This window comes from Fistularia commersonii, chromosome 11, assembly GCF_037954325.1.
Source record: "Fistularia commersonii isolate RoL2024-O1a breed Wild chromosome 11, RoL_Fcom_v1.0, whole genome shotgun sequence".
Lineage (NCBI taxonomy): Eukaryota > Metazoa > Chordata > Actinopteri > Syngnathiformes > Fistulariidae > Fistularia > Fistularia commersonii.
In genome coordinates, this window is record NC_141294.1 from 195,162 (window position 1) to 222,611 (window position 27,450).

Genomic DNA, 27,450 nt, shown 5'->3' on the forward strand with positions numbered 1-27,450 from the left:
GACGCGCATTCTCACGGGCGGCGTCCGCGGGCCTCCGACCTCCCCTCTCGGCCCGCGGCGACTCGACATGAATGATGAGTTCGGGCGAGTTAATGGGGGTGAGGCGGAAAAGAACCGGCGCGCTGTTTGTGGGCACTTTGTTATGCATACAAAAATATGAATTTGATTAGCCCCACTTCAATTTCTCAGTCTATAGGTCAGCCCTGCAAAGCGGTCGCTGCTTGACTTCCTGAATTTAACGGCGGCGATACATTTTCATGAGCCTGAGCTCCGTCGGGGGAAAAGTCAGGAAACTCAATTTCTTTCACCAAACTCATCACAGAAGAAAAGTTTGGACACGTCATTGGGTCGGTGTTGATCGCACGCCGGCGTCCATATTCTTTTGGCGTCTGATATTACGCCTCGGCACCGGATGTATCGAGCTCATCTGTAATCACCCGGGCGGTTTGTCCTTGGGGTTCCAGTGTGGCTTCATCTTCCGTCAGGTCCTCTGCCTCCGTCTGAGCGACTCCAGCTTTCCAAAATAAAAGCCTTTGTTCCGAGGCGTCGGAGGCAGAGGACACTTGTTTCCTCAAAGCGTGGCTTTAGAAAAAGGAGAGGGGTTTTGTAGGTGTAAGCCGGTTTTTCGGCGCTCGGATCTTAATTTGGGAGGCAGAGATTCGTCTGATGGTTTGGTTCTGCGACACCAAAGGGAAGTTTCCCCTTTTCAGAAAGCCGGCGAGAGAATTCAGCCGGTGAACTCGTGGCAAAAGAGCAAACCGCAGCTTGTGATTTTTCATTTTTTGTCAGCTTTTTGCTTCCTGCATTTGTCTTCTCCCGTTTTAAGCCCCGCGCTGGCGTTTGGCGAGATCGGCCGAGCTCATCGTGAGGGAAACGACGCGATGAAACGTCGGAGCCGCTCTTCTTCGCGCACGTGATGACTTAAAGCACCGTAATTAGCCGTCGGGATGTGTAAAAACAAAAACCGCTATATTCCCAGTGATCGGCGGCAGCGGATACGGCAGCTGGTGAAGGCATTTCCCATCGTAGAAATAATGTATGTCCGAGAGCGATGATGTGAAATAACAGTTACTGTCGCTTCTGCCTGGAGACACAAAGAGAAAGAGAAGTTGCGCCGATCATTTAACGCAACATATTTTCTTTGCATCCGTCTCAGGGCCTGCCGGGCAACAGCGGGCCTCAGGGGAGACAAGGTCCTCCCGGACCCGTCGTAAGTCCATTTATCTACTTTTATTATCCTTCCGGCCCTTCTGGGCGGCAGATCAGGCGGATTAGCGGTCGGACTGATCCTCGGCGCTCTCGTAACCAGCCTCTCTGTTTCTGCCGTTTCCTTGCCGTGCGACAGGGAGCCCCGGGAGCACCTGGAGCTCCAGGATCTGGAGGACCTGCGGGACTTCAAGGGGATCAAGGACTTCCTGTGAGTTCATCTTTGACCTATTTCCCTTCCAAGTCCCATGTATCCTCATGTGAGGGCTCAAAACACAGAGGCGGTTGCCTTTTTCTGCCTCCACATCCACATCTGCTTGACGGTGTCCATGCATCATGTGTGCTGGGGTGAAGAACCCATGAGGGCAGAACATCTGGGGGTGAGAACGCCGTCCTCTCAGACCTGTGACATTAAACGGCGTCGGGATTCTAAAAAGCAAAGCGGGAGAGGACGCCGGGAGGGAGACGACGGGCGCCGATGATGCCGATGATACCAGATGAGCCGTCGACGCGTCGCAGCATCGACGGCTCGTCTGGACCCGGGGTCGGCGGCGGACGCTCCCAGAACGAGAGCCATAAATCACCGGCGACGTGCACGCACACGGGCACAGAGGATCTCCGCCGCCCCTTCCGAGACTCAAAACAGCGCAGAGGTTTTACATTTTAATGTGAACTTTGCAGAGAAGCCGGGGATTCTGGCCCAGCGACCTGTTACCGCTTTGAGGAAAAAATAAAAGGGATTTTTCTTTTTTTCGAGCGCCTCCAAAACACAGCATTTGACCAACTGGCAGATTCTGTTCCTCAGAGGTTTTGTGCGCCGCGGCAGATCCTACCGAGAAGGAGCAGCCGTTTATATCCGCAGGGGCGACCAAGTTTTATTTTATCACATCGTGCCTGAAGGCCAGACTCCTGCCGGCGCGCCCGTCCGGCCGCTGCGCGACGGCGACCCGCAAAGAAACCCCATTCCTGTCTCCGCCTTCAGCACCCTGATCCTGTCTCCCACCTTTCAATTGTTTCAAGTTTTAAAACTAATCATTTATCCTTTATTAATCCCCTTGGGATCGGCTCTGTGATGAAGCCGTCATGGATGAGCCGTGAGCAGGAGGCCGCGGGGGAGCGGCGAGGGCTTCGGTTTCTGGCCCAACAACACCGGGAATGTTGGCTTCCAAAGGCCATCGCTCGTTCTCCTGCGACACGACGCCCCTGAAAACAAGCTTCGGGTCAAACTGCCGCCGTCGTCCTGTCGCTGCCGCCGTCTGGCCTCCCTCGCTCACGTCCAAACCGGGGGAAAAAGAAAAACAGGAATAGATGGGGTTTCCAGCGATTGTGCTGCCTGAAGGACTTTTTTTATCTCTCTAGATTTGGTCCATATGTTTGCTAATCGCCAGGGAAAACACGAGGCGAGTTTCTGACTGTGAAGGAGAAAGGCCTCGGTAAATGCATTTCCCTCTGTGGATGTAAAACATTTCCACTGACTGCGCTTTGGAAGCTCTGCATCTGCAGAGAACGACCAGGGGGTTCGGTGAAACACCGAGGGAGATCTTTAGAAACGAAAACTGGTTCACACACGTGGATGCTTGCTTTGGCGCGCCCGCGTCGGCGTCGGGTTTTTGCCGTCAGCCCGATAAGATGGCTGACGTTTATGTGCCCGGGAAGATTCCGGGGCTCCAGACTCGGCGCTCCGAGGAGGTCCGAGAGACGACGTTTACTGCAGGAACCTGCAGCAACTGTGTCCGATGTTGGCACCGACTCAGTATCATCAGCAGAGGACACACACACACACACTTTCTGTGTTTTCATGGTCAAGGACATCCCATCCCCTCCCCGTCGCCCCATCCCAAGATAAACAAGCATTTATTCAAAAGCTGTAATAGGCTCAAAGTGATATCCATCATATCAGTTCACAGAATGTGGCTGGGAAATATTCTTTTATTTGCCTCTGGATTACATGGCGTCACACTCCGATATGGATTCACGGCCTTTATGTGCACGGCTGACTTGTGTGTGTGTGTGTGTGTTGTGATCAGATATGTATCGGTGTGCTTAACAGTGGCGTGCGCGGCAGAACGCCGGCCCGTCTCGTGCACAGAAATTGCTTTGTGTTTGCAGGGCAGGCCAACCTCACCTCGGGGCTGTTTGGACTCCATTTATTTTTTTGTTGTTTTTTTTTTAGGACACAAAGAACACAGGACACGTGTGTGTGTGTGTGTGTGTGTGTGTGTGTGTGTGTGTGTGTGTGTGTGTGTGTGTGTGTGTGTGTGTGTGTGTGTAGCGGCCTGGTGTGAGGCCATTTGCTGGGGAGGAGAGCGCTGTCTCCGAGCTCATCTCCCGCTCCAGTGTTTATTCTCCTCCTGTGCTTTTCTGTTCCAGGGCCCTGCTGGTACCAAAGGCGATAAGGGAGAAAGAGTAAGTCATTTCGTCCTCAAGCCTCCCATCCGAGCCAATCGACTTCCACTCCTCCCTGACTATTTGTCCAAAGTCCGGCATTACTCACCGCTGCTTCCCACGTTTGTTTTGCGGAGACGCAAATGAAGTTTCCTTGAGTGGAACCGCTGAAAGGCGCGGCGGCGCCCGGCAGAGAGCGGGAACGTTCTAACGTGTTCCGTCAAAAGCGGAGAACGCTGGCGTCCGTCCTCTCTGGAAACAACACAAGGCTTTGGAAAGGCCTCCTAATGAGCCCGGACACATGTTGTCCCCGTGCCGACACGCCGCCAGAGACATTTACTACTTCACTGTACGTGCAGAAAGAGATCTTTATTGCGGCTATAAAAGTGTTTTCATAGCTGAGTGTAGTGAGAGGAGACGAGTCGCCGAGGACGGCGCTGGTACTCAGATCCCCTCAGACCCACCCTGAACCTCGAACCTGCCTTTACGACCCAAGAAAACAGACCAATAGAAAGAAATAGCCCTATTTTCTCTCATTCGGCACGACATCAGCCAAATTCAACCCAAACTGTTTTTTTCCCTACGTTCACGTGCAGCGTAGTTACTGTGCACGGAGTAAAGTGCACGGCCGGTCATGTACTTCCCGCGGAGATTCACCGGAACCTCGGCTTACGGACTTAATTCGTCCTTTTAACTCGGTTCATGACTATTTCACTTCAGTTTTTGCCCGTTGAAATCAAAGCGAACATACTTTTACTCTTTTGAAACTTTTCATGGGTTTATTTGTGGCAAAAATACATCAAAGAACTGAAGACGACATAAATTATCACAGGCTTTCTGTGATAGTTCTCATACTCACCATTTCTTGTACTAATGAGAACCTCTCTACTTCTGCTAAGACTTGAGACCTTTGCTTTGTTAGCGTAGCTGCTCGTTTAGCCACATTAGCCACATCTTCAGCGCATCCTTGTTCTTCAGGACGGTTGTCGTCGCTCTCAGGTTTGGCCGTCATTTCCTTCTTCACGGTTGACTGGCGTTCTTCACCTCTAAACCCCACTATCGCTGGCACTTTTAACTTTTTGGGAGCCATGATGAGGGCTAGCTTACGGGGAAAGTGTTTTTTGAACGGGAGAACACGATGATGAAGGATGCTAGCAGGGCGGAGTAGCACGCGGGGCTGCCGCTAGCAGAAAGCCCGTCGGTTTGTTGGTTTGTGCGTTCGTGCGGCGGGGCTCGTTCGCGGGTCGATTCCAAATCTGATTGAAAACCCAGTTCGTTGGCCGATGTGTTGGAAAGGCCGGGTTCTGCTCCGCTTCAAACCAGACACCCGACTCGTCTCAACTCTAAGGGACAGTTTTGGAGTTTAATGATGGACGCTCAACCGAAATCGATGAGGGAAAGGTCAAAAAGAAAAAATGTGACTTATTTTTCCTGGTGGCATCATAAATACTTCCACCCGGTGAAAGAGCGCGAGGACGAGAGGATCTAAGAGGTGACGGCGCTTCCGTGTGAGTGTTTTTGTGTGCGGACACAGCCAGAGGTCTGAGACCGTCAACCTTCAGACTATCAGAATATTAAATCCTTCGACGGACTTCCGTTTACCGACCCAAACTTTCCAGTCTCAAATGTACCCGCTGTTCTTTAAAAGACAAAAAAACTCGAGACGTGAAAGAAAGAAAGAAAAAAAAAAAGACCAAAAAAATAAGTGAAAATGCAGATCGGGAATTGAAAGAAGGTGTGGAGATAGCAGGAGCGGAGTGTGTCCACACACACCGATCCCGGAGGCGGTGTGGTGTTCAGGAACGAGGAAGAGCAGGGTGTTCGCAGATGACATTGTGAGTCGGTGAAGGAACATCTCGAGATATGGAGAGGAGAGGGAAGAAGGTTCGACACAGGAGAAGGAACGCATGTGTGAGTGAGAGGGAACGAAGGGGAACGAAGGGGAACGAAGGGGAACGAAGGGCCGGACATGAAGACGGCGCAGGAGTTCCAGTGCTCGGGTTCAACGCTCCAGAGCGACGGAGAGGGTGGAGAAGAGGTGGAGAAAGCAGGTTGGACCAAAGTGTCAGGAGTGAGAGAAGAGAATGAAAGGAAAGGAGGTGTAGAAGGCGCAGGTGGGAGCAGCCATGGAGATACTGAGGAGAAGATGGGAGGCGGCGTGGAGGTCCGTCTTCAGGATCGGGGACGGGACCGTCAGAGGGACGGCACGTCTCGGACGGTCTGGAGTTCAAGGTCAGACTGGGACGCTTCGGCAGGACAGAGGAGGGTTAGAGTTAGATCTGTCCAGAAGGATGCTGAGGTTGCACCTGGCAGGCAGGAGGTCTGGAGGAAGACCAGACAGGAGATTTGAAGACCAGACAGGAGATTTGAAGACCAGACAGGAGATTTGAAGACCAGACAGGAGATTTGAATAAGAATAATAACAACTTTATTTATCCCGAAGGAAATTGTTGTGCCAGAGTTTCAAGTAAAACATATCAATAATAAATAATAGTAGGAAGGAGGGAGAATAAGAAATACAAATAAAACTCTAAAGTGTCAAAGTCAAGTCTATAGTGTTTTAAGGTCTTAAAAAGTATAAAAAGTACAAAGAGGACAGTCAGTGTGGGCGATGAGGACGTGGAGGATGGAGTCAGACGGAGGAAGCTGATTGGCTGGAGGGAGCGGCGCCTGGGTGAGGTTTAGAATCCATCCCAGCCCTGCGAAGCATTAAACCTCAGTAGGTCCTCGAACCCGCGCTCAAACGTCACTCCATGAATGAACGTGAAGAGCTTCTTCTTGGCACGACCTTCCTGCGGCTAACTTGGGCCGTACTTGTATGTCCGTCCACAGGACGCCGGCTCAAAGAAGGCGGTTGGAGATAATTCAGTCATTTGATGTGCATTTGTGTTGTTTGTCCAGCGGTTCATCTCCGCTGGCGCAAAGGTTTCCTTGGAGAGAAAACCTAAGACTTGCGTGTTGTTTTCCGTGCGCTGCCTGACGCCTGCCGTCTGTCCCCAGGGCGACCTGCAGTCCCAGGCGGCGGTGCGAGCCATCGCCCGGCAAGTGTGCGAGCAGCTCATCCAGAGTGAGTCCGTCGACGCCGCGTCCAGATATCAGGTGGGGTTTTATTTGGCCGATGCGTCTCGGCCACCGAGGACATGGGAAATGAAGTTCTTCACGGGACCGGGCAAGGAGCCGTCCCGGGAGGCCGGAGCTTCTCTGGAACAGAGGGTCCAAGAGTTGGTCCCCTGAATCCGGGAAAGGTATATCGCTTTGCGGCGAGAACTTCCAAAGCTCTACTGAAAGTCCTACGACGGAACCACGAGCGGAGTCAGCAGGGACGAAGGCTCCTGGTCTCCGTGATGAAGGTCCACCGGTGGATCTCCGTGGAACCGGCCTCGCCCGCGGCCCAGAAGGACCGGATGAGTTCCCTCCCTCGGAGATGAGGAGCTCGGCTCAGAAACCCGCTGCTCCTCCGGCATCGCAGAAGGAGTCGTCTGGTCAGGACGTCCCAGCAGGAGACCCACGATCATCTCACACCTCCTCGCATCTGAAGATGAGTTTAGTCTTGGCTGCCGCTGAGACCGGAGCTCAGAAACCGCTCTGAAATATTTGCAGAGGACTCGTGGGAAACTACAACTCCACGCTTTCAGCCATCTTTTCCCTCCACGCAGTGTTTGGGCGGGTTAGGGTTAGGGTTAGGGTTAGGGTTAGTGAGTCTCCAGTGTGTGAGGGTGACCTCCACGCAGTGTTTGGGCGGGAATCTGCAGAGCCTTTACTATTCCACTCCATCTCTTCTATGTAGTAGAAGCAGCTCCGCCGTCCCTCCTCTTTCCGGACGCTCCATCCTGATCGGGACGTCTTCGGCCGTTCCCGTTCATCCATACCGCCGATAAATACCGCTCTGGGGATTGTTTGTCCACAGGGTTTTCTCATCTACTGCTCATCGATTGTGTTACGTCACCGTAAAGAAAGACCTGCGATGAAATCGAATGCGATATTCTCATCAGACCCAGACTGGGAGCGACTGATCTAAAACCGCCCGATACTTCACGGTCCAGATGACGGGAAGGCGTTGCGACTCCAGTGAAACTCCTGAAATGTCTTCAGCTTGTGGCGTGCTTGTGCTTGAGCCCGGCGTGAACGCTGTGGGATCCTTAAAGTTACGTGAAGGCCGCGCCCTCGATCTCGGGACGCTCAGATCGCCACCTCATGCTTCAGATCGGAGTCCGCCTTCGTGTCAACATACAGAACAATCGAGTTTCTCACTTTTCCACGGTGACATGAAATTATATCAATAAAATTAGTATGACAGGGATTTAACTGCAGAAAAACCTGGAATGTCTCAATAGACGCCATTTGAATTTGAACCTAGAGAGCAGCAGCAGCAGCAGCAGCAGCAGCAGCAGCGGCAGGGTTTCCTGCAGGCTGGAGGTCAGCGGAGCGCCGCAGCTCCAGAAACTCAAGTTTGACTTTCGGTGTCCAGCCTGCGGCGTGAGAACGGTCGACCTCCAGACCTTTCAAACAGCTGCTATCTGTGAATTGACGCGTCGTGCACGCTCTCCCCCCCCGTGTCTCCTGCAGGCCACCTGTCCCGCTACAACTCCATCCTCAACCAGATCCCCGTCCACTCGGGGGCGTCGGCGCGAGCGGTGCCCGGACCCCCCGGGGAGCCGGGCCGGCGGGGGCCCCCGGGGCCGCAGGGAGAGCAGGGCCCGGCCGGCAGGCCCGGCTTCCCCGGCGCCGCCGGCCAGAGCGGACGTCCGGGCGACAGAGGTGAGGGAACCCGGGGCCGCGGCCTCCGGGACCGAGACACGCAGAGGAATCATACATTTACACACAAATGACTAATCTTTCTCAGAGTCACACACACATTCAGCTCGCCGTCTAGACCCGCCGTCGCTGATTCTGGCGCCCGACGGAGAAAATCTGACAGAAAACCAAAGCCAGAGAAATCCTGGCTTTGGTTTTCAGAGTTGTTTTTTTGTTTTACCTTTTTTAATCTAACAAAAGTAAATTGAATATTTTCTCTGGGGAAGCGGGGCGAGTCTGGATCCGCCTCCGTCGCACCCTTGATTCCCCGTCGGTGTCGCTTACGAGAGACACTTGAAAATTTGCAGCTGCAGCGGGAGAGGATTTTTTTCACACACACACACACACACACACACACACACACACACACACACACACACACACACACACACACACACACACACACACACACACACACACATTCTCCCAGGGGGCGCTCACTGTTTCAGGAATGAACTTAAATCAACGCAGGTCAATAATCACATAGTGGAGTTTCGGGAAACATTATTGGACACATTATTGTGATAATTATTATTATTAGTATTAAGGCTGATGTCGAGCTGCTGCTAAAATCATAAAGAAAACTGCAATCGGGCTGCAATCAGAAGTTTGAAATGGATTTCATGTCCAGTTTGGCCGCGCAGAGACGAGCCTGTCGACATCCAAGGGGAAAATATCAGACAGTGGAGCAAATAAGAAATGTGCTGCCGCACCGTAATTATTTCCTCTTTACCGAAATCATCGATTTCGGGAGTCAAAATGCCATTAGGGCTGCGAATCGCTGCTTTTGTGGGGTTTTCTAATCCTAGAGCTTTCACTAGATATTCCACTGGATCAGTCAACGGCCGGCCGTGCATTTTAGAAGACTGACTCTCCAGGACGGCTGGTCCGCTGCAGCCCCGATCTCAGAGCAAACATAGAAACTTTTATAAATGAGTAACAGTTGGGACGACGAATTAAAACACATTTGGAAAGCCGTGATATTGATAAAAATATAAAGTAAATATTATTACAGGATGAAATAATAAAGCTGAAATCAAGAGAAGAGGTATCCCGCTCTTCGGGATTATGGGTTATTTTGCTTTTATTGGCCCCGCGGCCGCTTCTCTGAACTCCCAGCCTGAGGCCGATGGGGCCGACGGTCGAGCTGCAGGGAGAAGCTCCGCCAGCGGACAGTGTTTGTCAACGCGCAGAACCTCTAAAACTTTGCTTGATCTCTATTTTATTTGATTAAGTTTTATTTCATCTTATTGTATTTTGCTTTAATTTTAGTTTATCTAATTTTGCCCAATTTATTTGATTAGATTTTATCTTAATTTGTTTTATTTTATCACATTTTTATTTTCTTTTTTTAGTTTGTTGTATTTCATCTTATCAGATTTTGTTTAATTTTATTTAGTTTTATTTCATCTTATCATTTTATATTTTATTTCATTTAACTTATTTTATTTTATATTGTTTCATTTTCATTTATTTTGTTTTTTTATATATTATTTTACCGTATTTTATTTTATATTATTGTCACTCTTCAGCTGTGTCTTGTGCATTCCATGTTAGCTGAGTATTCGGCGTCTGCCGGCGTGTTTCCAGGTCCGTCGGGAGAGAAGGGGGACAAAGGGAGTCCAGGCGTGGGTCCTCAGGGCCCTCGAGGACCGGCGGGACCCCCGGGTGAGTCGCACACTCTCGGTCCTGACGCGGTTTGTGGCATCGAGTTCCCGAAGGTTAGCGTCGGGCGCCGGTCCAGGGTAGGTCGGCGTCCTCGGCGGTGATGGTTTGTTTTGCCGAACCTCCGCGGTCCAAAGTCGCCCTTCCCCGTCGAGCGATCCCGACTCCTCGGGGTCTCGCTCTCGCTCTCACGCCAACCCTCTCCTCCTCCCGCAGGCCCGCCGGGCGAAGGGCGCGCCGGCAGCCAGGGGCCCCCCGGGCGGCCCGGGAACCCGGGGGCCCCCGGCCGGTCGGGGAACCCCGGCAGCAGCGGACCGGCCGGCCCGCCGGGCTACTGCGACCACAACTCCTGTCTGGGATACAACGTCGGAGGTGAGCGGCGAGCCCGACGTCAACGACCGGAGGGCGTGAGGCTCTTATTAACACACACGCACTCACACACACACACACACACACACACACACACACACTGTTTGAGCCAAGCAAACCTACGAAGGCGGCGGCTTTCACAGATTCACACCGGACACCTCTGGTTCTCCGGGGCTCTTCGGTCTTCGCGCCGTTTCTCTCCCCGCTTGTGATTTTTCACGATGGCCGATGCGACGTCCCGCTGGCGCCCAGACAAAAATAGAGTCTTCGTCAGCAGGAAACGCCCACGCTGAAGGGAAAGGTTCCTCGCCGCCTGTTAGCGTTTTATTTGTTGGAAGAGTCGTTCGTCTGTCATTGTCTCTACTTTTCTATTTTCCCCTCATTTGAACATGCGTGACGGCGTCCCTCCTCCCGCTCCTCCCGCCTCATAAAGTCGGTTTACTAGCGGCCCTGCGACGTCCCAGTTCTCGTATAAAAGGGAAAGAAATCCGGCTTCTTCTTCTTCTTGGCCGCCGCCACCGTCCCGCCAAGAACTTTATGCGTCGTGTCGGCGCTGATGCGTCGGCCGGAGGAGTCAACCGTCGGTCGGGCTCGGCAGGGAACGCCACGCTCCTCCGGCCGCCGCTGACGAATCCACCGACGGAGGAGACGTGACTTCATCCATCAGGCCGCGGTTATTTCATATAAACTGATTCCGGTCAGAATGATTTGGTGGCCTTCGGCCTCGTCTAAAGCCCCGGATCCTCGGAGGGTTGAACCGCGCTGCCGGAGAAAAGCACTTCCAGTAAAACCCGGCCGTCCACGGAAGCTTCCTCTTATTCTGGCCTAAACTTCGTTTTGGCTTTGTGACTTTAAAACGGAGAGTTCGGATTTCTGCTCTCTGTTGTTTCTTTCAGTCTCCTGGCCAGCGCGATTCTCAGATGTCATCGTGACTCAGCCGGCATGTCTCACGTTAGAGTTTCTTAGAGGCGGAGTCTGTAAAGCAAGGATCGCCTCCTGCGGCGCCGGCGCTGACGCTACAAGCGTGCATTCATCAACTCTACTTAGTGTCGTTCACCAGGGACAAAAACAAGCAGCGCCGCCTTAAACACAAGAGAGCAGACGTGAAGGGAGACGTGAAATAAACCGCACCATTTATACAAGAAATAGGAAATATCTGTACCCATAACAACCGTCAGAAAAATAGGTGGAAACCAGATCATTCGGTAAAATTAAAAATCGAGCAGTTTAAGAAGTCATTCCTTCACAATGTTTGTTTACACATCATAAATTCTGCAGGTTTCTACGGGTTTATCCTGTAGTCAGATAGTCAGAGCCAATCCCAGCTGTCAATCACAGGGCCGCGTGCAGCGATGGGCAACTGTGATGTAACACACACACACACACACACACACACACACACACACACACACACACACACACACACAACTGTTCACCGGTTCACAGAAAGGCCTGCTGGAGGTTCACCCGATACCTCGCCTGAAATTTCCCTGAAAATCACAGACAAAAAAAAAAAATAATCAAAAATGAAAAAAAAAAACTTGGAGTAAAAAAAACCCTCTCCAGTTCAAATGTGCGTTTTGTTTTTCATTTTAAATTCATCGTGGGCTTCGGTCGCATCGGTCCTTCCAAACATCAGATCATCGCTAGTTTTAACTGATAACTGATGTTCAATCGGATGAAACGACAGCAAACGGTTTCCTCGACCGTGTTTTTATATTTGAACTTAATGACGGAAGAAAAGGAAAAGAGCGGAAACTGCAGGTGCTTCGCCGTCCGAGCTCTGCCGACCCACGAGCGGGACGAGGACGGCGGGACGCCGAGACGCTCAAATCACATCCATTAAAAAGCGCTTTGACGTCAAACCCAAAGCCGTCTCTTCCCGCCGCTCCACTCCTGCGGCCGTTTGTCACTTTCAGATCTTTATTTTGGGCCAAAAGCAAAATAAAGATCCAGCGGACGTTTCAGCTTCTCTTGCGAGGAAGTGTGGGAACGCCTTATTTGCCAATGACAAAGGGTGTGTGTGTGTGCGTGTGTGTGTGTGTGTGTGTGTGTGTGTGTGTGCGCGTGTGTGTAAATAAGACCCACTTTCCAAAGAGGACTGTTTGTACCTTCTAATCCTGGCGATGAGCAGCTGGGAAAGTGTCTGCTGTTTGGTTGTGGTTTTTCCTCCTGATGTGACGTTGCATTTCTATATTTCTATCCTTGCTTCTCTTCTTCCTCCTCTCCTCCTCCCCGCCTGCTCCTTGTGGCTGAAGTTCAACAGGACTATGGGAATGATTACTGAGGAGGCTCCTCCGAGGCGTCCTCCTCCCCTCCTCCGCCTCTGCGCCGTGTACATAAGACTCCGATCGTAGGAGACGAGATCCTCGCCGCGTCCATCTTCCCTGGGACGAAGGGTCGCCGCCGACCCGGCCGTTTGACCTCCGACCCCTGCAGCAGCATCTTTGAGCCTTGAAGGAAGAACTTTTTTCCCGCCGCGTTACATTTTCCGAGGGATTTTTCTGAAACGCCGCCGAGCCGCCCGCTGGCTTTAAGTGGTAAAAATAGATGGGATCAACGGACAATGGACGATCGATGCGGCTCGTTAATCTGACGCCGCCGTCATCTGACAATCCCAAAGACAAAAACGGGATTTTGCTTCCCATTGCGTGTGTGTGTGTGTCCCCAAAAGAAAAAAGAAAAAAAGATGTCCGATCCCTCTGACTCAGCCCCGTCCGCGTCCCGGCTCTTAATCTCTAACGCTAATCTCATTTTTCAAAGCCTGAATAATCAGCCGGCTGGTAAAGAAGTGCTTTGATGGCTGAACGCTGGAACGCCCCGCGTGTTTGCAGACGCTCGGCTGAAAGAAAGAAGAAAAAAAAAAGAGCTCTGACCCAGATGGGGGTCTTTTCATTTGTGCCATAATGACCTGTTTTTTTGATTTGTTTGCTTTTTGTCTTTCTCATCACTTCTAACCCGTTTTCAAGATTCCGGTTAAGATTTCGGAGCTTTTCCCCGCGCCGGTCTCTGCATGCCTCCGCTTTCCCGCTTTTCCTTTCGATGAACGTCTCCTGACCGGCGCCGGTGGCGGTGGCGGCGGCGGCGGCGGCGGCGGCGGCGCTCCCGTTGTGTGATTCGATGTTAGTGACCCTGGTGTGACCCTATCCCCACCACCCCAGTCCAGCCTCTGCCTCACGCCGGCTACCAGCCCCACCACCCCGCCGCCGTGGCTCACGGCGACCGCGGAGGCCAAGACGAGGACGAGGAAGACGTGGCCCCCCATCGCCGTGGTTACCCCTCGCAGCACTACCACCGCGGCCGCCACCATTACCACTCGGACTCGGAAGACGTGGAGCTGAGGTCCCCGGGCGTCATCAGGAGATTCTCCCGCGACGTGACCGAGGAGAGCGAGGACTAGCGAGGAAGGCCGGACTCACCTCAAGTGCTCGAGCCACGCACGCAACACACACACACACACACACACACAGATAGACATGTCAGACACTGACGTGGTCCAAACAGAAACTCTGGGCCTCCCCGTGTCTCCCGTGTAAATAGGGGACGGCGCCTCCACGCGGGGGGTCCGAGAAGTGCCTGATCCGTGTTCGGCGCCGCCCGGCGTGAGGAAGAAACCCCTCCTCCCGTGTGACGCCGCAGGTCTCCCGCTGACCCGGCCGTCTCCGTTTATCCGCGAGTAGCTTGTGGACGGCGGCCGGCGCGCTGGTTCTGTTTGTACAGGCAGCTTTTTATAAACGATCAGACTCGTCTCTTACACGCTCATGCTTTTTGGTTTGGGTCCATTTTTTTTTTTGAAAGTTATTCCCCCGTTCAGTATTGTGTTGTTTGCTCGTCTTCGGCTGAACCTCCCCCGCCCTCCATTGTTACCATAACACTGTGGAAGAGCCTCAAAACGTATTAACGCTTGAATTATATTTTTATTCGGCGCGCTCCGCCGTTTTCGTCTGTCCAGCGGTGTTTCCGTGTCCCGGGTCTCGACCGCCTCGACCCGGTCACGTCGAAGCCCAACGGGTCCGTGCGTCTCCGCGTTCATTTTGCGTCCCGCGTCGTCTCGGCCTGGAAGCCGGCGGCTCGCAGGTCGGCCTCTGACCTCTGGGGTCGGAGTCGTCGGTGAAAAGGGTCTCCTCCGGTGAATCCATCACCGAACCGCGAGTCTGAGCGCCGCCTGTTTCTGCACCGGATAACAAAAGTGTTGGAAAATGCGCAAAAAACATCCTGGGTCTATTTTCAGCAGTACAGGACTTTATTTATTTTCCATTTTTGTTTGCTTTTCTAACCAATAAATCTGTAATGAGATGGCAAATGGTGCCGTTGGTCATTTGTTGAGCATCGACAGCAAACATTCATGACAAGGCGGCCGTTTGACACACGTGCAAAAAAGACGGGAGTCGGTCGATGGGAATCGACGCGGGCGCAAGGTTCGTTTTACGAGGGGTGGTTTGTGTGTCGTCATGGTTACGTGAGAACTGGTTTCGACCCAAAAGGGATGTGACCGCACCACGGCTCCCTTCACAAACCGGCGGAGCTCGCTTCCCCCGGGCGGCAGCCGCCGTCACGGCCAACGGGAAGGCGGATCGCCGGGACGTGTGATTGCTCGTGTCTGTCAGAAAACAGGAATCCAGATTTTGTGCTGCACTCTTGGACATCTGGCTGCCGCACGTTCCAAACTACACCCAAGAAACAGAGACAAGTTGGGGATATAAAAGAAAAGTGAATCCAGGGGATATCCTGCAGAGAGCGAGGTCTGTGACGCTTGGATGGGACCGCCTTCGCCGCCTGCGTGGCACTGATGGAGGGCAGGGCGGGCCGGGTCTCATTTCATCTTGTAGTCCTCGGGTCTGTGGAAAAAAACACATTTGTGTGTGTGTGTGTGTGTGTGTGAGGTGGAGGAGGCAGATTACAAGGAAAAACACGAGGGGAAAGCGACGGGCGGGGGAAAAACAGCCAGACCGATCTTATCATCAGCCCCGGCGCGCTTTTCGAAAATGAACCCCGAACGCAGCGCCCTCTCCCGCGCCGCTCCCTCTAATTCCAGCAGAGATTGCAGCTGGCAGATGTTATCAGCAGATACACACTCAGAAAAAAATGTTACTATCAAGCGCAACAGCTTCGCTATCAACAAGAGCAGTGTGTTTACGTTGTTGGATTTCTGCCTGAACACGTGGGTGTGTGTGTGTGTGTGTGCATCCAGTAATAACCCTGAGCCTCAGCTACAAGGTTTCTGGGAGAATATTAACGAACTTTAATAAAGGGTAACGATTGAAATCGCTCTCTGTGCCCCTAACCCTATGTCTCCTGACACACACACTCACACACACAGATGCACAACCAGTAAAAATGAATAAGGAAGTACGTGTGTGAATATTAACGAGGCTCTCGTAAATAAAGCGAGATGCGCCTGACCTTGGCCGGCCGCGCAGCGACAGGCGCGAGCAGATGTGCTGATTGGCCGAAGATTGGACCAGTAAACAATAAGAAGTGGCTCATTTATCACCGCACACTCTGACAGCAGTGGCCAACTTCATACACACACACACACACACACACACACACACACACACACACACACACACACACACACACACACACACACACACACACACACACACACACACACACACACACACACACACACACACACGGCAAGTCTTTCTGGATCCCATCTCGCCATCATCCGGAGGTGTTATGAAACCTCCAGGTTCAAGGTTCCGGGCCGCTGGGCCGGATTCGGGCTTCGGTGGCCGAGAGGACGGCGGGAGTCTCCATGTGTCGACTGTTTGCAGAAACAGGAAGTGACAACAATCGACTTAAATATCACTGAGGACTGTAGGACTGGAATTTCACCGACGTCGGTGCGACGCCCGAACGCCCCGTCTTTGCTTTCTCCGAGCCGTGTCGCCGACAATCACTCAGTCTACATGCACTGGCAGGTTAAGTGAGTCAAAGAACTGCTGCTTCCTGTTCCAGTTCCTGTCCGCCCCCCAGCCTGGACCTTCTCAGCCCCTCAGTGCGGCTCCTCATCAGCATGAAGAAGAGAGGCGCCGCTTCACGACGGAGCCTCTCCTCCGACGTCAGCGAGGAGAACCTCCGGTTCTCTCAGAGGAGGCCGTCCAGCACCTGACGGGTGCGTGACTCAGCAGTGCCCCCTGCTGGAGGGTCGGTACCGGTGCAGAGATCCAGACACGACAACGATGCCTGAGATGGACTACACAATAAACAACAATAAACTACACTAATTAACTCAACTTCCAATTCAAACCACACCGTTTGATAATATGACCATGTCTTGCTTTTTTATGAACGCCTCCCCCCTTGAAGACCAATACAAATATAACAATTGTTCTGAGGGCCGTGTTGGCTGTTCACAGCATGAGTAGGATTTCAACATGTTCTGCAAGCTTCGGGCAGCTAACGGGGCGACGGGGCGCCGCGTGGTGCACTGGCCGGTACAGGAGGACCACGGCAGTTAGCGGAGTTAGCTCCCACAGAGGAAATAATGGGGTTAAATTGCGGGGCCGGGCGACGCGAGGATATAAATGAGTGTCCTGAGCAACATTTCCGAAAAAAGATGTTAAATCCCCGACAACGGCGTCCTAATCGCACATTTCCCGGATCTTTAAGGGCTGATTGTGAATCGAAGCCTCGCCTTATTTTCAGATGATTTCCTGCAGATCCTTAAGTGACGAGGCGCTGCTCTTTTCTTAAATTTGCCTCGCCGCTTTGGAAAAGAGGGACTGACCTGATTTCTAAACCGGAAACACGAGCAAAAATCACAAGCCCTTTGATGTCAAGATGTTTGAAAGTTGGAGCCCCGGCGGACGTGAAGGTGGACCTCGGGCTCCTGTGTGAGCTCTTCAGACGCCTCGGGAGAAAACCCGGGCCAGGACCCCCGTGGGCCAAACCTCCTCACCGCATCGCCTCCCCATCCACCCTGAAAACGCGTCGCGTCAGGACATCCGTTCGCTGCAGCGCTCCGTTTTTAAGCCCACCAACACGGCTCAGTATTGATTTTGAAATTCCTCCCCTTCCTTGTAAAATGCCGCGTGGAATGGCCTTGAACCAGACCGCCTCTCAGAACTGCTCGCAGTTTATGAACCAGAAAGAAAGAAAGAAAGAAAGAAAGAAAGAAAGACAGACAGACAGACAGACAGACAGACAGACAGACACACAGACACACAGACACACACACACACACACACACACACACACACACACACACACACACACACACACACACACACACACACACACACACGTCCATGTTGTTCCCACCAGGCTGGGAGGAGGGGACACACACTGTGCCTGCTCGGCCTGCCAGGGATCTGAGAGAAACGCTGTCGTATTTTTAAAAACGTCCTCTATTCAATTGGGTTTTTACATATTTTGATTTCCCTTAAAGTCCCTTAAATGGCCTTAACTATTAATTTTACTGCAGTACTCACAGCTTCTATGGCACTATTTAATGTGTGTATTATCTTTGCCGTTTAACTTTAATTATGTTAACTGTTTTTATTTTTAATCTTGCTTTTCAATAGCATCTAGGTCTCTCTGTGTATCCGTCCTGGGCCTTCGCTCTGCGTGGTCGTACAGATAAAGCGCCGAACACTGCGCGGTGCGTTCAGGTTGCGTCGGGAACATACGGCGTCCACAGGCGGGGGAAGGCGTCCAGCTCCTCCTGACTGTACTCGCTCAGCTTCCTGGGGACGACCCGCGGCTGCGGCAGCTCCTCCGTCAGGTTGGCTCGGATGTCGTCGGGCAGCTCCTGAGGTGAGGAGGGAGGAGAAGAGCTGAGGACTTGGGAGGAGACCATCCACTATAACGGGGGCTGAGTTTACGGGGTTACCGGAGGAGGAGCTGGACGAGCTCCTCAGATGGATGGGTGGAGGAGATAATGGGTGACTGACATAAACTTCTTCTTCTTTCGGCTTTTTCCCTTCAGGTGTCGCCACAGTGAATATACCTTCTCCATCTAACCCTATTCTCTGGATCCTCCTCTCTCACACCAACTACCTTCATATCTTCTCTCACGACGTCCATAAATCCTCTCTTTGGTCTTCCTCCAGACCTCTTGCCTGGCAGCTCCAATTCCAGGATCCTTCTACCAATATATTCTCTATCCCTCCTCTGTCCATGACCCAACCATCTCAGTCTGGCTTCTCTGACCTTCTCTCCAAAACATCTAACATGTGCTGTTCCTCTGATAGACTCATTCCTGATCCTCTCCATCCTGGTCACTCCCAAAGAGAACCTCAACATCTTCATCTCTGCAACCTCTAGTTCTGCCTCCTGTCTTTTGGTCATTGTCACTGCTTGTGTTCCAAACATCATCTCTGGTCTCACCAGTGTCTCCTCCACCTTCCCTCTCATTCTGGTTGAAAGTCCTCTAACTCTTGGTACCCCGGACACTTTTCTCAACCCATTCCAACGTGCTTGGACCCGTCTCTTCACCTCTTTTCCACACTCTCCTACGCTCTGGACTGTTGACCCTAAGTACCTGAAATCCTCCAGCTTCTTGATCTCCACTCCCTGTAGCCTCACCGCTCCACCTGAGTTCCTCTCGTTCACACACATATATTCTGTCTTGCTGCGACTAACTTTCATTCCTCTTCTTTCCAGAGCATACCTCCACCTCTCTAGATGTTCCTCTACCTGTTGTCTGCTCTCACTACAGATCACAATGTCATCCGCAAACATCATGGTCCATGGGGATTCCTGTCTAACCTCATCTGTCAGCCTGTCTATCACCATTGCGAACAAGAAGGGGCTCAGAGCTGATCCCTGATGGAGTCCCACCTCCACCTTGAACTTCTCTGTTACCCCTACAGCACACCTTACCAGTGTCTCACAGTGAGCATACATGTCCTGCACCAGTCTAACATACTTCTCTGCCACTCCAGACTTCCTCATACAATACCAGAGCTCCTCTCTTGGCACCCTGTCATATGCTTTTTCTAGGTCTACAAAAACACAATGCAGCTCCCTCTGACCTTCTCTGTACTTTTCTATTAGCATTCTCAACACAAATACTGCATCTGTAGTACTCTTTCTAGGCATGAAGCCATACTGCTGTTCACAAATGCTGACTTCTGCTGACTGACATAAACAACATTTTGAAATTACCCAGTCTTTTTGATAATGATATTACATAGGTATTAGTCATAGGACCATGTCTCTTAGACCATTTTCTTGGAGGCCTAAATAGTCCAGAGGTGTGAATGAGAGGGTGAATGGTTGTATGTCTGTGTGTGTGAATGGGAGGCTGAACATCTCTCTGAGTGGCCCTGTGACGGATCCAGGGTGAACCTGCCTCTCCACCAGTGGCAGCTGGGATAGGCTCCCGCACTCCCGCCACCCAGAGTGCAGGATGAACGGTACAGACTTCATTGAATCAATGAATTTTCCTTACAACGATTTTAAAAATCCCTGTGGCCAATTTGCAAAACAACGTGCATGTGCACGAGCGTGCGTGCATTTGTAAAGCAATATGTAACACGCAGGACAGTTGTAGACCCCGTGCTTCCTCTTGCCGGGAAGTGAGATATCCATGCCGCCATTTAAACTTCTGATGACTCATCGGCGCTGCGTTCACCGACATCTTCGCTGTTCAGAAGATGGCTGGCAATGAACACCTGAGGGACCTCGGCTGCGCACAATCATCTCCCTCTAATGAGACGCGTCACCTCTGTGCTGGCGTCGCCGCCAGCCCGGCACTGCCGCCTCGCCGCCAAGACGTGCGGCCGCTCGTCCTCCACGTGAGCGGCACACACTCAAGGATCGATCCCAGAAATGTCACGTCAGAACTTGTCACGGAATCGGTCCGCAGGCTGAAAAAGCCTGTTATTGATTCTAGAGAAGGCACATCTGTTCAATTTTAGCGGGAGGAGAAAAATAAATGTAATATCTTAAAAAATTATTAGCACATTAGCGCAGGATCCATTGGAACATTGATTTGTTTTAGAGCAGCGGAGGGGGGAGGGGCACGGTGAATGCCACAGCACTGATAGAGGATATCAGCATCCTGCAGACATGTAGCAACATTAGCATTCAGAGGGCTGCGTCTGACTAGCGCACAGGTCCAATCTTTGCTTTTGTTCTGTGTGTTTTGGAGCAGCGAGGTCCGACTCAAACCTCCGGTTGCCGAAATGTTCTCCGGCCGACTGCGTCCGGCTGCTGTTCAGGGTCGAGCGGGGAGGTTAGGGGTTGGAACGGCCATTTATCAGGTTGGAACAGTCCCCGATGAGAGCAGAGAAGTGGAAAGCTAATTATATATTAGTGTATAATATAATTAGTAAATTACTATATTAATGGGCGGTGATTTAATTGGCCGGCCAACGCGGCGGTTACAACTTCCACGGCACAACAAGAAGGTCCCTGGTTGGAGTCCGACTATCTGTGAGGAGTCCATGTTCTCCCGGTGTGCGTGGGCTCGCTTCAGGTTCCCCGGGTTCCTCCCACGGTCCAAACGCATGCACGACGTCCACGTGTGAGTGAATGGCCGTACGTCTCTCTACGACGTCTGAACGAGAGGGTGAATGTTTGTTTGTCTTCAAATGTAGCCCTCCGATCAGCTGGTCCAGGGAGACCCCCTGCTTTCGCCCAATCACTGCGGGGACAGGCTGCCGCACCCCTGGGACGATGACTGAATGAATGAATCAAAACGGCAGACACGTCAGTGGAGACAGTTGAGATTCGTTACCGTGAGAGACAACTGTAACGCTGTTAGCGGACAGAGTGTGATTGATGGTCCTGTTCCAGTGAGGACGGTGCCGTTTATGAAGCAGATGCGTTTGTGCAGAAGCTACGGTGAAAAACAGCACGCGCACGTAAATCGGCTGGAATATGCAAATACAGAGACGGGATATTGAGCATCTCTTTCAAAAGACGTTGGCCATGTTGTCTTTGACTGATCCGGCCCAGCGGAGCAAAAGACACAATTTATTCCCCCGTTAATTGAAACCACCTTTTGAAGGAGTCATAAAGCATGACCGAGACGCATCTTATGAAACCAGATTAAATCTGACTCATTCTACGCGGCCTCAGTCTGCCAAGTCATACAGGATAATGGATTTGTCTTTGATTAGCCCGGCCGATTGCAACGCCAGTGAGTGATAGCGGATACGCTCCACCTACGTCTTCGGGAAAGATGTGAAGCCTCCGCATCATGGTGCGCCGGTGCAGATTCTTCGGCAGCATCCCGTACACGGCTAATTTCACGATCTGGTGAGGAGAGGAGCAATTATAGAGGTCGATGTACAGTCAGTTCACTTTCTGTTAATCATGAAAAAATAGGGAACAAGGTCAGTAAAAGACGACGTCCCCGCCAATCCTTTTCCAACACTTTTCACACATTTACATCCAAAAACTCCCGGTGCTTCTCGGCATGTGTGCGGTCGCACGATTCCAGCTTGGACAAAGTTACTGGACCGAGTTAGCGACCAGAAGTATTGGCTCGAGACGTTGGACAGAGGCGCCGACGAATCGCTCATGTGTCCAATTCAATTTCTCCCTCTTCTCTCGCCAACCCGCTAAATCTCGTTTCAACCGAACGCCATAAGGACACACGCCTGTGGTGGGAGCCTGGGTGGGAGCCAGCCCGGCGCAGACCAGCTCTCCGTCCTGCCCGTGGCACTTTCCACGTCACTAGAACTAAATTGCCGCGGGGTGTATTCAACTGCACCGCTTGCAAGACCTCGCTGATCACATGCAGACCGTGAACAGCATCTACTACGCTGGGGCTGCACAGCAACAGCAGCAGAACCAGGCCCGAGCAGCATTTACCTCAAACAATCTCATCCCCCCCCCCCCCACCCCACCCACCCCCCCCCCCCCACACACACACACACACACACACACACACACACACACACACACACACACACACACACACACACACTCCTGATTCCTGTATCTCCGTCCCACTGGTTCAACCTGAACGCGGTGAGCGGTTGCTACTTGAACATCAAGTAAATATGCTTGATGCCGTTAAGTGGACATGGTTTCAGGAAAAGTACGACCGCTGATCGGAGCGGCGCTCTGCCGTCTCTCAGTCGGGTCGGGTGAGAGACCAGAGCAGCTACCACAGGAGAGACGTTGGATCGCAGCCCGAGTCGGGAGTTTCTCCACCATCATCTGCGCAGAGAACAGTTTTGCGACTGTGTGTGTTCTGAAAATGATCTATTGAACTTTAAGCCTGGTGTTGCGGTCCTGTTTCACTGCTTAAGTATCAAAGTTCTTCTTTCATATGTGCTTTCATGGCCTGTTTGTTTTCACAGTGGCCGCCTGTGCAGGAGAGCAGCAACGCTGCGCTCGTCCGGTCTGGAATCAGGAAACGCAAATTTGTTGTCGTCCAGATGGAATTCAAAAAATGGAGTTATTGATTAGTCAGCCGCTTGTGGAACTATAGGATTTGCCTGGGTGATGTGGCCCTACGACAGTATTAACATGTGAATTTGGCCTCCAGCGTGACACGTCACCAAAATAATCCTGCCCTTTTCCCTGACTGAGGGATTTTAAATCTTTTAAAATGGCTGCAGTTCAACCCATCCACGGGAAGAATTCGGAGGTTCTGTGATCAGCTTGGCGGCGGCTCCTTCTGCGGGTTCGTGCCACGAACGACCACAGAGAAGACGACGAGGCCCAAGGTTCGGCACACGGAGTCCGCCTCCATCCACCGCTGGTCGGCTGCACTCGGCTGACGTAGTCTCTGCCGCGCACCAGGTAAACAAAGCACACTTTTTCAAGTGTTTGTGGGGAGTATATTAGTGAGGTGCTGATGAGGTGATTAGTGAGCTGATTCCTAAGTGAAATATTGTCAGTGAACGCGTGGCATGACAATGAGTTGGCACACACATATGTACGTTTACAGCAGGACTGTGACTCTGGGACCTTTCACTGTTTTTAATGATACTGTATTTGGGGTCTGACATTCCTTCTTTGACATATTTTGTTCTCCTTCATTTTCTAATGCTGATGGGCAGCCAGCTGCGCATTCGACTGAACTACACTTGAACCCGAACTTCAGAAGTAGCTTTGTCCGTCAGCGGAATGAGACACTTTGGGGTTCTGGTGTTAAAAAGTTGATATTAATGTTTGGGTTTTTGCCTTTTTTTTTTAATCTAAAAGGCCAAAGCACAGGAGAAAATGCAAATGTAATAGATGAGCCCCACATCTGCAACGCTATTGTCTCACTTGTGTCAAAGTTTTGCAGCAGGAGCCGCTGCCAGCGGTTTGTCAGTGCCGTATTTAGGTCAAATCCAGCTCTGAATGCTATTATCACCGAGTGTGTCGAAAGCCGTCAAGCCGGGCGCGACACTTTCTCTAACACAATCAAGAGTCCATAACGCAGCAACCATGAATATGCAACGCAACAAAACCCCCAGGAATTATCTGCAAAGTGACACGCCGCCATCACAGCACAAATCCATCGCGGCGCCCTGCACTTCACATTAGCATGCATGGAAAGGGAGGACAGGAGGACTGGCAGGCCACCTTTGCTGCACGCAAATTTATCTCAAAGCACGTGGCTCGAACTAAACACTGTGAGTGCTGATATTGCTGATATTCCTCAGAGTGACATCTTTAAAATACAAATCTACTTACGGCTTTAGAGTCTTTGTGGTGCAGCTGGGCGGCTGTGACTTGTTTAAATCCACCTGGAAACCTTCGGGTGAAAGAAACAAAAAGCATATTTTTGACCATTTCAAAGGTTATCGCCCGTGAACATCTGTCAGATGTACACCGCCACAGAAGATGTACATGTGACCCCGATGCTTGGTAAGAAACACATCCGGAAAAGAAACAAGTTTATCTCGGTGTGTTTGTACACGGTCAGAGTACCATTGGCTTAGACAACTGAGTGTGCGAGCGCAACAACACATTAACAGATGCTAAAGAATTCATCGCGAGCCACAAATATAGGTTCTTGGCCTTCAGCCTTGCCACAGGATACCATCACTGCAAATGTCTTTTATGAGAGAGGAATATAAATAAAGCACAGACACTGCGTCACCTCAACCCTCTCCTGCCGCTAGAAAGCTGGACGGGAATCCTTTGCATTTGGTTTTGCACTTCCAGGTTTTCCACTTCTGACTGGAAAGATGTGATATTCTTACCCTGTGTGCGACGAGTAGACTTTCTGCTCCCACTTGTTCCCAGAGAAAGCGATGTGTTTGCTGTTTATGACCACCACGTGGTCACCGCAATCGCCTGCAGAGACGGGACATCTTTGATGTCAGTGGACACGTCGCAGTGGCGCTCAGCAATATGGCACAAAAATGTTATACAAGGTTTAGAAAAGTATATTTGACGTCCACATCAATATCTCCCGAGGAATCACAACAGATGATGTGATGCACATCCATCGTATTCGACCGGCAAGTGTAACACAATCCACCCGAGCCGTCATTTTCACCCAAAAGTTTGGAGAAAAAAAGAAAAAAATCAGACTTAGAATTTGCTAAATTGTGTGAAAGGTCATCCAAGAATGGGTTCTATTTTGTATTTGAATCGAAAAAGAAGAACAAGGGTGTCACACAACGCAAGACGGATACCAGGAGCTCGCATCGTCTTTGCAAAACAACTTCATCAAATCGTAGATGCTTCTCAGACATCCTGTTAGAGCAAAGCAAACAGGCAGAGTAATGACATGCTAAGAGAAGCAGGTGCTCTCTGTGCACTTGTGAGCGCGCTCAGATCAAAGTGACAGAGCTCTTCACAGAGCGAACAGTCGGCATGAAGAAATAAGGAAAACGATCTGCAATAAGAACTGAACGACAAATGAGAGCCGGTGAAACATTTTGCTTTTTGTGGGATTGTGTTGGGGGATCATTTAAAACATAACGCTAAACAGTCAATGTATCACTTGCACATCGCGCCGCTTCAAAAGCCACCACACGCGAGCGGTTTGATCTGATTCTGCCATGCAGACAAAACACAACAGACAGAAACAACAGTGTGACTATACATTAATTGCAGCCAACGGGGGGTGGGGGGCAGCTCCATGAAAACTGGAAACCGTGCCATCAATTGCCATGGCAACGTGTCCCACAGAATAGTGAACCACCTTCATGACACTGAAGTGACCTCACTAACCCACTTATCCCGCTTTGTGATGGGCGGCCTTGTGTTGTACATGAAAAGATGTATTTTGTGTTTCGCCTCATTTTTCTGCTATAATTAAGTTCAGGGAATGCACCATCCTCAGACAGTCCTGACTCGTTCTATTTGGCAAATAATGACAATGAGAGAGACAGCAAAGGCAGACGGGCCTTGGCCTTAATATGTGCTCAAGGAAATGATGAAGCACAGATAAAAGACATTTTGAAATATCACCACATCAACTTTTCAAAAACGCCTCCGGGCGTGTTGCTCTGCCCAGAAGAAAACGGAATGTATTTCTGGAAAAGAGCGACCTGACTGGCCCAAGGTTACCAGCGGAGGTCATTTGAAATGATGATCCTTTCAATCGATCACGTCGAAGAGCAAATTCAAAGAAAGAAGCCTTTTAATAAAAGTGAGAGCAGCACCATCCCGCTGGAGACAAATGTGGCAAAAACTATGGATGCTCACCAACTAGAAGGCATTTGTGTGCCGTTGGCGTGAAATGGTAAAATAGAGCTTTTACTGACATCGTGTGGCAGCTTCTTCACATTACGGCCTTCATTAGTGTTGGCTCGGCGTTCCAGGATATGTTGATGGTTAGCTGCTTCAGGTTATAACTACTCATTTGTCAGGCAATGTCAGCATTTTCTGAAGCTACTTACTCAGCGCGTGGTAGATGGGTTTGTGTTTTCCTTGCAATCTAACGGAGCACATGCTTGCGATCTTCCCAGGAGGCTGCATCCGGGCATCGATGAGGAACCAGGACCGGGCGAAGGTGGCCCATTGCTGAGAGGACAAGGCCGAGTCAGTGAGAGCGTGTTCAGTGATACCCAGCGATACTGGTTTTCCAATTATGTACAAAAACTAGGAGTTAATATAATTCTAATTCACTGTGTATTCATCCTCTCAAATTGACAACAACAACCCCACATTTGCTTTTTGCAACAACAGATTATGAGTGTGAAAATCAGCAGAGGAGAAAGAAAGCTGGTGAGGTTTACGCTTAAGTTCGAAGCCAGTTTATTGCATAAAGTTGTACTAAATTAGATAATAAAAGGACGGAAAATAGTTGTTCTTGTTTTCAAATCAGTCAAACAAGTCAAGTATTTGAGGATTTTACCATGCTTTGCCACACCGGCTTGGTAAACTCCCCTGTTACAGCTCTAGGGGGGCCGGACCATAAACTGTTTCACCCCAAATATGTTGGAGACCATTAATATCGGCGATTCCATAACAAATTGTTAAATAAACCACTCGAAATGCATAGCCTTACACTAGAGAAAGGCTCTTTAGCTGTTAGCTCAAGGGGGATTTCTAGTGTTGAATTTCAACTAGGAGATTTATCACCGGAGGTTCGCAACCCTACACGTACATTTCAAATACAATGTTTTGAAACGCTTTACGGCACCGAGTCAAAATTAAAACACTAATATTTCGGTGAAGACAAGCAGGCGTTGAAGCTTTCGGAGTCGTGCCCTTCTTTTAAGAAGCACCTCTAGAACAGGTTGGTAATTCAGTTCCTCAATCCACTCAGCTAGCTTGTTAGCGTTAGCCAAAGCCATCATCCAGTTCCGGTGGATACCTGGCAAGGCGAAGCCGCGTTGGAAAGATTGAACGTTCATTTAAAAGCAGATATAAATGCAGTGCAAATATTACCTGTGCAGCTCTCGAGAAACTTGACATTTTAAATTCCACACAGACACATCCCCGTAGCGGTTGACCCTCAGCCGTAGACCTCGACGTGAGGGCGGTGCGTTGAGATCTTCGACTCGGTCGAAACAAGATACAAACTATTAGTTCCGCCATTCTCTTTGACAGCGTTTAAAAGGCTAATCGGCTGAATGTACCACATTTATCACATTATATTGTGTAAACCATATGCTATATTAGAAATTTAATTAACTGGAAATGTACTTGTTTGAGTGTTGGTCA

At 50.8% G+C, this 27,450-nt stretch overlaps 2 protein-coding genes across 3 annotated transcripts in view; one reads left to right on the forward strand and one right to left on the reverse strand.

Moving 5' to 3' along the window:
- The window catches only part of col14a1a (collagen, type XIV, alpha 1a), a 137,584-nt gene extending 122,866 nt beyond the window's left edge, over window positions 1-14,718 (forward strand). The window contains exons 41-48 of one of the 2 annotated variants that reach the window (XM_086155966.1): window positions 1,157-1,210; window positions 1,346-1,417; window positions 3,577-3,612; window positions 6,592-6,658; window positions 8,158-8,349; window positions 9,976-10,053; window positions 10,267-10,422; window positions 12,678-14,718. In XM_086155966.1, coding sequence (XP_086012092.1) covers window positions 1,157-1,210; window positions 1,346-1,417; window positions 3,577-3,612; window positions 6,592-6,658; window positions 8,158-8,349; window positions 9,976-10,053; window positions 10,267-10,422; window positions 12,678-12,706 — 684 coding nt within the window. In that variant the 3' untranslated portion in view covers window positions 12,707-14,718. The remainder of the gene's footprint in view (window positions 1-1,156; window positions 1,211-1,345; window positions 1,418-3,576; window positions 3,613-6,591; window positions 6,659-8,157; window positions 8,350-9,975; window positions 10,054-10,266; window positions 10,423-12,677) is intronic. The other variant, XM_086155965.1, reaches the window with a different exon arrangement.
- Window positions 14,642-27,277, reverse strand: mrpl13 (mitochondrial ribosomal protein L13). The gene is made up of 7 exons (XM_086155968.1): window positions 27,175-27,277; window positions 26,181-26,304; window positions 24,531-24,624; window positions 24,019-24,079; window positions 21,550-21,636; window positions 18,060-18,181; window positions 14,642-15,257 (listed from the first exon to the last, which is right to left on the reverse strand). The coding sequence occupies exons 1-7, from the start codon at window positions 27,199-27,201 to the stop codon at window positions 15,233-15,235; spliced, it is 540 nt and encodes a 179-aa protein (XP_086012094.1). The 5' UTR covers window positions 27,202-27,277; the 3' UTR covers window positions 14,642-15,232.
- Window positions 27,278-27,450: the final 173 nt, after the last annotated feature.